This window comes from Spodoptera frugiperda, chromosome 10 (genome assembly GCF_023101765.2).
Source record: "Spodoptera frugiperda isolate SF20-4 chromosome 10, AGI-APGP_CSIRO_Sfru_2.0, whole genome shotgun sequence".
In the NCBI taxonomy this organism is placed as follows: domain Eukaryota; kingdom Metazoa; phylum Arthropoda; class Insecta; order Lepidoptera; family Noctuidae; genus Spodoptera; species Spodoptera frugiperda.
In genome coordinates this window covers 3,026,778-3,039,995 of record NC_064221.1, presented here as the reverse complement: position 1 = coordinate 3,039,995, position 13,218 = coordinate 3,026,778, and the positions used below count along the sequence as shown (strand labels likewise).

General features: G+C 36.8%; 1 protein-coding gene and 1 long non-coding RNA gene across 4 annotated transcripts; one reads left to right on the top strand and one right to left on the bottom strand.

The window, feature by feature from the left end:
• Positions 1–1,324: 1,324 nt before the first annotated feature.
• Positions 1,325–12,584, bottom strand: LOC118277111 (heparan-alpha-glucosaminide N-acetyltransferase). 3 transcript variants are annotated; one of them, XM_050696261.1, is made up of 11 exons: positions 12,210–12,584; positions 9,274–9,493; positions 8,613–8,736; positions 6,947–7,123; positions 6,384–6,555; positions 5,951–6,024; positions 5,597–5,730; positions 4,877–5,044; positions 3,863–4,086; positions 3,217–3,379; positions 1,325–2,921 (listed from the first exon to the last, which is right to left on the bottom strand). In XM_050696261.1, the coding sequence occupies exons 1-11, from the start codon at positions 12,457–12,459 to the stop codon at positions 2,906–2,908; spliced, it is 1,722 nt and encodes a 573-aa protein (XP_050552218.1). In that variant the 5' UTR covers positions 12,460–12,584; the 3' UTR covers positions 1,325–2,905. The 3 variants fall into 3 exon arrangements, with proteins under 3 accessions (XP_050552218.1, XP_050552220.1, XP_050552217.1); XM_050696263.1 differs by lacking the exon at positions 1,325–2,921 and adding an exon at positions 3,015–3,077 and having other exon boundaries at positions 3,211–3,379; XM_050696260.1 differs by lacking the exon at positions 1,325–2,921 and having other exon boundaries at positions 3,117–3,379.
• On the top strand, positions 2,522–3,112 carry LOC126911106 (uncharacterized). The gene is made up of 3 exons (XR_007705670.1): positions 2,522–2,669; positions 2,751–2,912; positions 2,994–3,112. It is a non-coding gene; the product is annotated as an uncharacterized LOC126911106 (long non-coding RNA).
• Positions 12,585–13,218: the final 634 nt, after the last annotated feature.

The window sequence follows — 13,218 nt, the reverse complement described above, 5'->3', positions numbered from 1 at the left end:
GTATATGGGTATTTTGTTACACCCTGTATATGTATGTTTGTCCGCTAAACACAGTGCAATACCAGATTTTATAGTAGTATTATTAATTTCTAAAATAAACCTCTACAATACAATACATAATTTAAAAGATCAATCACCTTTCACAAGTTATTCACTTAAAAAGCGTTTAGTTATTGCTCGAAAACTTTCCTTTAAATTAATTAGAACATTCCCCGTACTTTACTTATACATCTAAACATAATATTAAAATATACCTTTTCTACAGTACAGATCAAATATATTGACCATTTACTGCCATACTCAGAGTAATTTAATGGTTACTTAACCCGGTCCTTAGCAATCGTTTTCTATACAAAATCGTTACTAAGGAGTAGTTTAAGTAATCATTAAATGTATCTGAGTGCCGCAGTTAGTATGACATATCTTTCTAATGGCCAACAGATAAACACCAATTTCAATAACCTCCATCTATAGATTCACTTACTAAAGAGATTTAAACACATTTTGTTCAGCGCTTATATCAAAATCCTTTCTTTCCCTATAAGCCACGCCATTATAGACCTTATTTCCGCTGTTTAGAGTTCACTTTTGTATGAACCAGTTATTAAACATGAACAAATCTACACACAGGGCCATTATAGACCTTATTTCCGATGATTAGAGTCTACTTTTGTATGCACACGCTTGGTTAAGCAAATCTATAGACAGGTTATCAAAATTGGACGTTAATAAGTCATACGTTTAGATAGTTTGTCTTAACAAAATCATTAAACCTTTAAAATTAATGATTATTTATAAATAGAAAAAGAAATGCGAGATTCTGATGAGATTGCCATATTAAGTAACTAAATAAACAAACATAACGCGTTTCTTTTATTTCTCGAAGGAGTATACGGTACCTAATGAAAACCATAGTCACGCTTTGTATGGACTTTCCGAACATTTTACAGTCAGTTTATACTGGTTTTAATATATTTGTAGCCAATAAGGTACAAGCCAATAGCCATATACTGAGCATAATACTTCACTCCTTATTACAACCAAGTATAAACACCCAATAATACTTTAACCGACAATACTAAATTCTACAAACTATAACAAAAAAATCTAATATGCAAAAGTTAGTATGACAGCAACAAAAAAATACCAAAACAATTTTTAACATGGCAATCCAATCCGAATCGCGATGAAACAATAAAAGAAAAAAACTGGCTTCTTTATTAAAAAAAAAAGATTTGATTACATGACTCTAACCTAAGTTTTAATGGATAATTATACATTTTATACAATTTGTGGTTAAAATAATGCAAAAAAAAAACTAAAATAAGAATAACGTAATTTATTGCTCTTAATTTCTCTCTCAATTGAATGAAATGTTAAAAGAATGAACGAACGAATGAATGAAATGAATTACTGTTCTGTTGACACGATTCGCGCCCAAACTTTTTTATAGATTAGAAAAATATAAATTTCTAGATTTTTTGTAAAACTAGCGACCCGCCCCAGCTTCGCATGGGTGCAATGGTAATATATTATGCATGTATTATACATATAAAACTTTCTCTTGAATCACTCTATCTATTAAAAAAAACCGCATCAAAATCCGTTGCGTAGTTTTAAATATTTAAGCATACAAAGGGACATAGGGACAGAGAAATCCAGAGCTGCGGACTACCTAGCGGGTTACCGGGGCCCCGGCTCGAAAAGCAGGAATAGGAACGGGGTGGTTTTTAGTCAGTAAGAGTCTGACACTCCCTCTCGCCTCGCCCTGGTGAGAGAAGTCATTGGATGACTTCCCCCCCCCCTTAAAAAAAGGGGGACAGAGAAAGCGACTTTGTTTTATACTATGTAGTGATGTTAACTGTTACATGATTGGTTTAAGTAGAGGAGGCATAGTCCAGTGGATCGTCAAGGCCTGTCAATGTTGATATGAATCGTGTCAACAAACAATTTCTTTTTCAATCCCAATTTCTTCGCAATTTTTGAGCAAAATTATTTCCTTTATCTAATTATAACCTTTATTATTTGTCTTTCTCCAACTAAGGCAAGCGTTTATTGCTTGAATATACAATACACTCTATACCGATCGCAATAAGGATTAAAATCCAGCGTCATACACTTTTCTTTATATGAAAATAAACATTTTTGACTAAAGTAAGAATATTCTAAAGACCTTTATATCTCTTTAGAAATCAAATTTTGGCGTTCAACACTTTTCTTTACAAAATTTAGTTACATTTTTATAAGTCTTGCTCAAGGGCGCTAGGGTAGCTTAATGTCTCTTGGACCATCAGCCAATGTCAAGTTTATACAGTCAACTTTTGTTAGTGATATGACCAAGATGACTTTAAGCTACGCCAACGCCACCTGTCGAGCGCGAAAATCTTATTATTCTAATGTTTTTTGAGATTCGTGGTTATATTTGAATTATCTTTTGAGATTTACTCTTATAGTCGATATGTTTGTAAATGAGACTTTGTTGAAGTCGATTTTCAACCTTAAAGTTTTGCATTAAAGTCGGAAATCCATTGTAGAATTTTGAGAGACACCTCGAGATAAGAAGATAGCGAACCACACCAAAATAGAAGTTAAATAAAAATATAACCACGAACTCAAAACATACAAACAATTCATTACCGTTTCAAGCCAAAACAACGGTTATTAACAAGGTGATAAAGATGTATTTCCTATACAATACTACGTCGACGATCAACCAACTCAGATCAAAGTAAAACAGGCGTTATTACAAGGTGATAAAGATGTATTTCCTATACAATACTTTGTCGACGACCAACCAACTCAGATCAAAGTAAAACAGACGTTATTACAAGGTGATAAAGATGCGTTTCCTATGCAATGCTTCGTCGACGGCCAACCGAATCAAATCAAAGTAAAACAGACGTTATTACAAGGTGATAAAGTTTCATTACCTACACAATATTTCATCGACGGCCAACCAAATAGTATCAAGGTAAAATAGACGTTATTACAAGGTGATAAAGATGCGTTTCCTATGCAATGCTACGCCGACGGCCAACCGAATCAAATCAAAGTAAAACAGACGTTATTACAAGGTGGTAAGTTTCATTTCCCACGTAACGTACGTCGACAGCTAATCGAATCCAATCAAAGTGCGTTTCCTATGCAATAAATACTTCGTCGACGGCTAACCAAATCAAATCAAAGTAAAATATGCTTTATTACAGGGTGATAAAGATGCGTTTCCTGTGCAATGCTACGCCGACGGCCAGCCAAATCAACATGGCGGCCGCATGGGTAGCCAGTAGTTGCGCATGCGTGGGGGCTATAAGTGCCCAGTGGAGGGGGAAGTGACGTTTCAGGAGCTCACTGCCTATGTACAGGAATAGGGCGTTTTGACCTGAAAAGAATGGAGAAATGATGTAAATTAAGCTTTATTTTGATAGCGATAAGGTTGAAAATGTGTTAAAAATATTCAGTCTTCTATTTTTTTAAGTACCATATGTTTTAGTGTCTGTATACTGGGTGAGTGTGAGTTTACAAACATATAATTTGACATATACATCACTCCTAGATCTAGAAAAACGATTTGTAGATCTGGTTGTTTCGTACGAGAATCGAACCCGCGACACACACTGTGCTACTTAACTGTACGGTACAGTTTCAGTCTCCGTGCACTCAAGAAGTCGAATAATACTTTGCTCAATTCAAACTCGACCAAGTCAATATAATTTATTAAACCAGCTTCTGCCCGCATTCCCGTGGTAAAAAATTACACTTTAGTAAGTACAATAATATTGCTAAGATTAACCACAAATAAATATCAAAAAACAACGTAAACCCAACCTTAAACCTACACCCACAAAATCCAAAATAAACTCACCAGCGTAATACAAGGGCCTGCCTCCCCACTTAGTCTTCAAATCCACGATGAAGTACAGAGCAGCCTGTATGAACATGGCCATCGATGACGTCACCAGGCAGTAGGAGACCGACCACAGGTTCTTGTTCACCGGTATCACGCCGCCGTTCTTAGAGAACATGCACAGGGCTCCGCCCGACACGCCGAAGATTATCGACCAGAACACCCAACGCATTATTCGTGCCCTGAAAAACGGAAAAAAAAAAACGAAAATTTTAGTATTTTTTGAAAATTTTAATGAATTAATTCTGTATTATATGTGATGAAACATACGTCATCAGCGTGTTTAGGATTTTTAAACAGAATTTACCATAATCCCCACACTTGGTAAACGGTTTGGAGATCGCGGTCATACTCGTAATTGGTAGTAGTTGTAAGTAACAGACTTAAGACTTCTCTAAATGAGGTTTGCACTAATCCACACACGTAGCTTTAGCAGTTTACATGTTTTAAAGCTATTATTCAATGTGATAGGGGTGGGACTTCTAACCCGTTAAGGCTGAGTACTACATCTAATTTTATCGACAAAAAAAATAATATGGGGGGTTGAACCCCTAATTGAAAATATCGAAAAATAGTGATTTTTTCGGTAAAAATAATTCACAAATGATTTTTTTTCTCACCAAAACATTATCAAACATATGAGCTACCGTTCGTCGTATTTTTTTTGTTTCTACGACGCATACAACCTTTGATATCAAAAAAAGTAAAAAAATATTAAAATAGCCATAACTTTTAGGGGGAGGAGATTCGACCCCTTCGACCCCCGACTTTTGTCGATAAAATTAGATGTAGTACTCAGCCTTAACGGGTTAGAAGTCTCACCCCTATCACATTGTATACGAACTTTACTTTGCTCCATAATCCCCACACTTGGCAAACAGCATGTAGATCACATTTTAATCACCTAGTCACAGTTCTAGATCATACCTAGCACAAAGAACCCTATATTTAATTAATCCCCATATACATTACCTAGCATGGTTATAAGCCAGCATGATTCTGGTGGCGTGTGCCCCGGCTTGGACCACGAAGACTCCGGAAAGGATGCCCAGCAAGCCCTCAGGGTCGTGAGGCACCGTGGTGTGGTATATCTTGCGGAAAGAGCCACGCTGGTACAAGTGAGCGGGGCCTAGGATTAGTCTGGAACAAGAATATCATATAGGTTTTTTAAAAATACAATTAATATTGTTTAAACGATATTTAAACACGTGATTGTACTCATGATTACAAACAGCTTTCCCGAAGAAGGGTTTTCTTTATCACAACAACAAAAGTTCATTAGCACGCGCGCGTAAAGTTCTAAAATACCTACTAATCTTCCGATAACGCTTACAGCTGATCATGCGAAAGCACGCGCGCGCGAAATTTTGTTGTTTTGTTATTAGTCTGTTTTTTTTTTGCTCAATCGATTTCGCTAATTTTGGTCTTGAATTACTTGTAGAAGTCTAAAAGGTGAGATTTTTTTTAAGGCGTTTCATTGTTTACCGGGTCAATAATGTATGTAGCGATGCATTTATATAAGATCGACGATAAAATCAACAGATCACATCGCCTAAGTGAAATAACATGGATAGGCAGACATGATCACTTCGCCAGGCCAGTGTATCCTTTTCCTAGTTTAGGGAACATCACACCCTGTCCCTAAACACATCATATTAAAATACTTAAAAGAATTTAGACTTTAGACTATACCTGTCAATATACCCAGCGATGCCTCCAGTACAGTTCTGTAGAGACACATTGGAGACGGCAGACAGATGCAGGCCTCCGGGTCCCATGTACCCTCTAGGACATCCCGGCGCAGGTACCAGCAGGGTTATACACACCTATGGTACATATACACAATGTTTAACCCCTTGTCTGTCGGTATATAAGACACAATAGAAAACACATTGTGTCTCGCGTAGATCTGCGTTCCGACAGATAACGGGTTAAAGTTAAATAAATAACGTTAATACGACTTTACTACGAATTACGAGGTAGCTCGATTAGTTTCGAGACACAACGGAGCCCATAGTAAGATATTTTTATTAGTTAGTAAATTACCTGTATAGCGACGAGCACTAATGTAGCCAACCACTGCTGCCAACCAGCACTGATGTCGCGGAATAGGGAACGACCTGCGAGGTAAAAACGAAAATATCTTTTTAATTCGCTTATTAGCACAACCACGTAATGAAAAGCTCATTCAAATATAATGTTAGTAGACTTTCAATTTTACCACAAAGGCATAAGATTGCAAATGTATTAAAATTGACAGTATATGTACGAGCTCGTATAGCTTGGTAACCAATTTTTGATCTGTATTGATAGCAAATAATAATATAACTAACAAGTAACAGAAATATTACGTATTTTAACTAATAAGAAAAGCAAGTTTGTGATATGAACATTAAAAACTTTTGGGGGTCTTATTTTTTTAACTAATCACAACACGCTAAAAACCTTAGAAACTATTTAATTTAACGCCCCCTCGTACCTGGTGTAATATCCTGGCTGGTCCTCATGAAGGCGCACTCCAGAGCCCCCACAACGAGGTACATAGCGGCGAGGCGCTGCAACACGCCGGGGAGGCGCACGTCTACCCAGGACGAGTTCGACGAACCCAGCACTATGCCGATAAGGCAGAGCAGTAGGGAGCGAGTCGCGACCTGGAGATCAAAGTTAAAATGTTTTTTGAAATGTTATAAGTTAAAAGTGTTTTTTTATAGTGGAAAAATAACTTATTGTCTTCTCCCGTCATGGGTGAGCTTTTCTTCATTAATGTACGTGAGTAAACCGTGATTTTTAGTTAATTTAGTACGTCCCACATGTTATTAGATGTAGGTTTTTTATAGTCAGCGTCAATTATAAAGATATTTTTAATGGAATAGGTGGCAAACGAGCAGACGGTTCTGATGGTAAGCGGACACCCGCAACACCGGCGGAGTCACAAATGCGATATTAGTCTAATAAGGTGATAAATACTGAGATATGTTACTTCATTTAATGAAAATAAACATCACGCCAAATTAATATCTCATTCACTTGTTTCCAACGTACCTGTTGCAAAGCATTGATCCTGGGCAGGGAAGTCCTGAGCCTAGCGTTGAGTGAGAGTACCAGCGCCTCTCCCATGGCGAAGGCGAACCATGGGAACACGACGTCGGCTACAGTGAGGCCGTTCCACACGCTGTGCGAGAACACGCCGTAACCACCGCCGCCGGCGTTCACGAAGATCTGTGGGTAGGAAGAAGTTAAGCAGACGTGCTCCATCGTAGGCCGCATCATCACTTACCATCAGGCGAGATAGCGGCCAAACGTCGGCCCATTTAACATAAAAAAAAATGTTATTATTATGGATTAACTAGCAAACCCGGCGAACTCCGTTACGTCACCAATGATTTTCTCTGTTTTCCTGCTTTTCTAAATTTTCGCTATAAACCTCACGGAACCCGAGACCTTTCCAACGAATGCAAAACCGTGGAAATCGGTTCGTGCGTTCTGGAGTTATAGCGTCAGGAAGGAAAATCCGACTTATTTTTATATTATAGATGGCAAATTAAAAAAATACGTGTCTAATATTTTTCCATTACCTAACTAACGGACTAAATAGATTTTTAATTTTCATACCCCGTCATCATCCCTTTTATCTACATTAAAGAGATTTTCAGTTAGTTAAAAACAGATTTCAACACACCTACCAGTGACCATTAGTACACTCTCGAGATTACTTCGATAATCATAGTAATTATTAAATTATTACTACAATAATACAAGGACAAAGATAAGCAATACTAATGGGTTCATTACACATAACTATTATCCTTATCCGAATTATTATTTAGTGTAACATGTGTGTTTCATCACATCACCTAAACTGCTGTGCTGCATTTGATCCGATTGCACATTATTAGACTGTCTTGTAGATCGAGTGGTCGCGAGTTTGACTGTTGAATAAAGGGTCTGGGGTTCGATTCCCGGGTCGCAAAAAGAATTATTGTATTTTTTTGGAATTCTTAAATTTATTACTAATACAAAGTTTGGAATTTTGTCAATAGGCTCGCCCCTGTAACATAAAATAACTTTCCCCGTACATTATATCCCTTTTTGTAATATAAATTACTAGCTACTACGCACGGGTTTGGTTTTCCTTGATAAATAATCCAACATAAAAAATATTATTCCGAAGATTACCGCGTTCAAACAAACAAATCTAGTATGTGTATATAGATTTTGTTTTCAATCTGGAGGCCTACTCTAATTCAACGAACGAACGAAAAAACTTCTCAGATTGCATACTACAATTCTATTTATTGCGAACTTTCGTGAACAAAAATTAACGAATGTTTATGAAGATAAATAAATAGGTTTTGATATAAAATTAAAAATAAAACGTTATTTCAAGTAATTCTATTAGTAAATCAATAAAACCTACGGCCGAAGATTAAACGAAATTTCGGATTCGAGAACCGGAGTAGGCCCCCTGGTCTGAATCATTGATTATTGTTATCTAGCTACTTCCGCGCGGTTTCACCCGCTCTGCTCGGTTCCTATTGATCGTAGTGTAATGATTTATAGCCTATAACCTTCCTCAATACATGCGCTATCCAACACAAAAAGAATTACTCAAATCAGACCCGTAGTTCCTGAGATTAGCGCGTTCAAACAAACAAACAATCAAACAAACAAACTCTTCAGCTTTATAATATTAGTATAGATAACTTACCATGAGAGCGATGGCGAATCCTCGGAAGATATCAAGCGAGCGCAGTCGGGAACGAGTCGGTGACCTCGGAACACTTGCTTCGGTAGTTAGCACTCGAGTCTCCGAACCTAACTCATTGTCCTCTCTGTAACCATCAGATAAAGGCACTCTTAATTAAAAAAATAAGTTTTAAGGCTCATGTAACTGTGTGACGAGGTAACTCAACTAGTCTCAAGCCGTCACTGGGGCTCTTAGCCATGTCATTAAAATGGTGTAGATTTTTCGAGAATGCCGTTGCGTAGTCTCTGTCAAATGAGCATTTCGTTAATTCCTTTATTATATGGGACTGATAAAATAATTGGAACCAATAAAATGAATCGTAGGCGCCATTTTATGTGCACCTCTGCCTTATTCTATTATTTAACCGGCTGCTGCGCAACGTGTAGCGGGTTCGATTCCCGCACGGAGCAAGCTCTTTGTGTGATCCATAAATTTTTGTTTCGGGTCGGAGTGTATATGTGAACTTGTATCTAAGTTTGTAAACGCACCCACGATACAGGAGAAAAGCCTAGAATGGCGGAACGTTTTTTTCCAATAAAATGATCTCCAGCTAGGTTCTTGTCAAAAAGATGTCTTATTCTATATGATTATAAACTCTAATAAAACCACAATAAATACAAACCTTGCAAAATATCTAGCATACAGCCGACCGGCGACGATTCTCTTTCCAACTCCCTTCACGACATACCATAGAGTGGCCATAGACAACAGGATGACAACGGCTGTCAGAATTGGCAGGTACGCCGCATCCGGTTCCGCTGTCATCCGCGGGAGGCATGTGTCAGTTTTGACGTCGGTGACGTTCAGGATATACTGGCCATACTCAGCGAACTGATAGGTGCCTGAAAAGATAAAGAAATTAAAATTATTGTAATCTTTTCAACGGCGAATTTTATTTCAAAAATAATCCTTAACACGTTAACCGGCCGGAGGATGTGTCAGACTCTTGCTGACTAAAAATCCACCCTGTTCCTTCTCCTTCTTTGAGCCGGAGCCCCGGTAACCTTTTACGTTGTCCGCAGCTCCGGATCGGGCATCAGCCCTACTGGGCTCCATCTGTGGTGGTCTGGTTATATGGCGAGCGGAACGCGACGCGCCGCACGCAGACCAACGTAACACTGGTTCTGGTCGCAGTCCCGCACTGGTGACCGACGCTTAGCGGAGAATTTGCCTTCACTTTTCTTTCGGCAGTTAATACTTTGATTTATGTACGTCTCATGTACTAAAGGATGAACCTCAACTATACACTGGGCATTTTAGACTCAAGTTCCAGTATTGAGAATTTTTCAAAAAAAAAAACAACGCGAGAATAGGACTCCAAGTCCTTGTTGCTTCGGAGCTGCGGAAGACCTAGCAGCAGGGGCTTCGATTCGAAGCTGGAGTAGGAACAGGGTAGTTTTTAGTCAGTAGGAATCTGACCCAAAGCAGGAGGAGCTATTCGATGATAATGATATTATGATATTCACTCCTCAGAAAAGTGTTGTTGATCGTAATAATAACTCGATCGACAAAGTCATTCATTACAACTTTATTACTTAACAATAAGGTCTAAAATATACCACCAATCTGTTACTATAGCTATAATGCATTAATTTGTCAATATCATAAAATGACTAATTCAATACCTAGAGTATTCAAAGTAAATGCGTTACTGATATGCAGTGGAACTGGTTTGGTTCAGCTATTTCAATAAAAGAGGTCATTTGTGAGGCTGAGATTATTTTCAATTTGCTTTAAATGCAGATAGTCTGAGCAAATCAATTTGCAAACTTGTTATTTTATACTTATTCTCCTTCTTTGTTACAAAACAAAACTTTTTTTTCGCCCATTTCATACAGCTACAGCTTCTGCCAGCGGTTTCGTCCACGTTTTCGTAGGATAAAAAGTCCTATCACCCAAGTCAACTCATACCCTGTCTGTATACCAAATTTCATCAAAATTCGTTCAGTAGTTTCAGCTTGATTTGACGGAAAAACATAAAAAGAAAACATATTTATAATATTAGTGTGATTTCCTATTTGGCCTTATATTGAACCACCCATTATAATATTTTATTATCCAACTACTTCCACAGTATCGGAAACAACTCAAAGAAATCTTTTTAAATTTCATACCAACGGAAATAGGGTAACATAATAATTACCCATACAATATACAACTACATAGGTACATAAAATGAAAAAAAAAAAAAGAAATCCAATACAAAAGCCAATAGCAAAAGGAGGTCACATATAATGCAGTCTTGAACTAAAACCTCCATAGTGCACAAACATTAGTCTATGCATTTGCATAGTTATCACAGAGAATGAATCATGTGAGTGAACTCAGATAATAGGGTTATATTGGATTACTTATATAGCTTCCTTATGTACAGTTTAATAACATTGTAATGTGAACTTTAACTTTATTGAGTGAAGGTTTCTTTTACAGATTTAAGATTAGATTACTTGAGTTGTTATTGTATTTATTGCTTCATAAACAAATCTTTCTCTTTGGCTTTGTATTAGTTTTCAATAACCTTTTCTAAAATATTTTTCTGGTCCTCATTTTTCAACTAATTCTAACTTTTATCATCATACCTATTAATTAATTTCAACTAATCTTAAAGTACTATTTACTATTTAAAGCTGAAATTGAAAAAAATCCAACAAATTGTTGGTTAGAACATGCTACTCTCCAGAACTACTAATCCAATCAGAAAAAAACAATTTTTATGGTTAGTCCATTTATTGAGGCAGGTTATGTTGCTAATATTATAAATGCAAAAGGTTGTAAGATTGTGTGTATATTTGCTGTTGTGCATACTCATGATCAAGTAGAGGGAGTCCATAGGCCAGCAGTGGACTGTCAAATGATGTAGGTATTCAGAATTAAAGGGACTTTGACCTCATAAAGTGGGTAGACATAAAAGAAGTAAATTATAAACCTCAGGGCCTTCATTTACCATTGTTTACAAGTTGTATTATTAACAAATACCTATAAAAAGAAGCCATAGCACCATAGAGGTCATAATGCCATTTACCTGTAAAAAGGTTTCTAGAAAACAGGTTGTTTGCAAAAAATGTTTTGGCCAAAACATGGGTATAATTTACATAGTTTAGATATAAGGTTATTTTAAAGTGAATACAGATATAGTTTCATCTAAGTAAATTGTTGAGTATGGTATTTAAGTAGGATAATAGTATCATAGACCTTGAGTAACAGTTAATATTATGTGTACTGAACCAAGGCAACTTCATGTTCAGCCTATGTAACCAGTTATGAAATAACTTCGACAGCTGAAACTTTCACAATACACCAGAAATGGGCAGCTGTGTGTGACTCATACAATTAAAAACAAAATGTTGCTGATTTACTTAAAATCTCAATTTACATTCACATGATACCTTCATAGAGTGAATTTATGGTTGCTATCATATTTATTTTATAGTCTGTTCGCCGTAGATATTCTAATTTTAAAATATCATCGAGCGTGTCGTGTTTACAGTTGAACAAAGACAAGCGATTACGGTAGAACAACATTTTAGCAAAGAATGTGTCATATACTTAAGTACTTACCATTACAAATTACCCCATTGCCATTTGTCACTTTATAGTTCAGTGGGCTTCCTGTACCCAGCACCAAGCTACGGGTATCCGATATATTCGCAGTTCCCAGAAGAATACATCCCTCGCATTCTTCATATTGACTCCAAAAACTCACATCAGTGTTTGTTATAATTTGTAAACAAGCTTGATCGTATCTCAATTTAGAACCATTGCAGTCCCTTATAAAAGAGCCGACGTTCTCAAAACTGCCGAACGACATTTTTTTTAGATTTATCCTACATCAGTTTCGCGAAAATATGTATAATATTTTAGTTTGAAAACAATGCAACTGCTAGTCACAAAAAACAATCAGCGATTTGCGAAGTATCGTAAACGTCAATGTCGTGATTCATCAATGAATGAACAAAAACCACAGGTAATATAAAAACTTTTACGTTTCGATATCGTTCAGCATTCCACTCCCTTTTATACAACTTGGGTTAAAATAAGAGAGCTGTGTAAAGTTCAACAAACTTTAAAAACATTTTTAATCATGATTTTTAAAACAAATTCAATTAAAAAACTCGTTTTGTCCTGTTGTCCTGGCTCACAGGCCAGGATCTGAAGTCAAGCGTTGGGTAGGTTATACGAGTAAACCTAGTAGATGTATCTAGAATATTGAAATATTCTATAGCAATAAATTCTCTTACACTAGGTACTGAACATGAAATCGCCACAGGTTCAAATTCCATATGACACACAAGCTGTTGTGATGTGTAGCCACATAGGGCGTTTATGTGAATGTACCGATCACTCACTACTCACATAACATTTAAAAGGCTCCCCTACACGGGCACGTTATTATCAGTCGATAATATCGCATGCGGTATTGCGATAGTGCGTCCCGATTCCTGCACACAGCTGTGTCTTTATCGTCAGATATATTTCTAATGAGAAAGCGCATTATTATCGCAGGCGTGTGTACGGTCGTTTGCGTCCTGATATAAAACATATTACCATTTAATATCAGAATATTGCA

Coding starts and splice junctions, on each gene's coding strand:
- LOC118277111 (XM_050696261.1), bottom strand. CDS start 12,459: ATGTCGTTCGGCAGTTTTGAGAACGTCGGCTCTTTTATAAGGGACTGC. Junction 8,737..9,273: donor TATGCTAGATATTTTGCAAG/GTTTGTATTTAT, acceptor TGATGGTTACAG/AGAGGACAATGAGTTAGGTT. Junction 6,025..6,383: donor CAGCCAGGATATTACACCAG/GTACGAGGGGGC, acceptor TTTACCTCGCAG/GTCGTTCCCTATTCCGCGAC.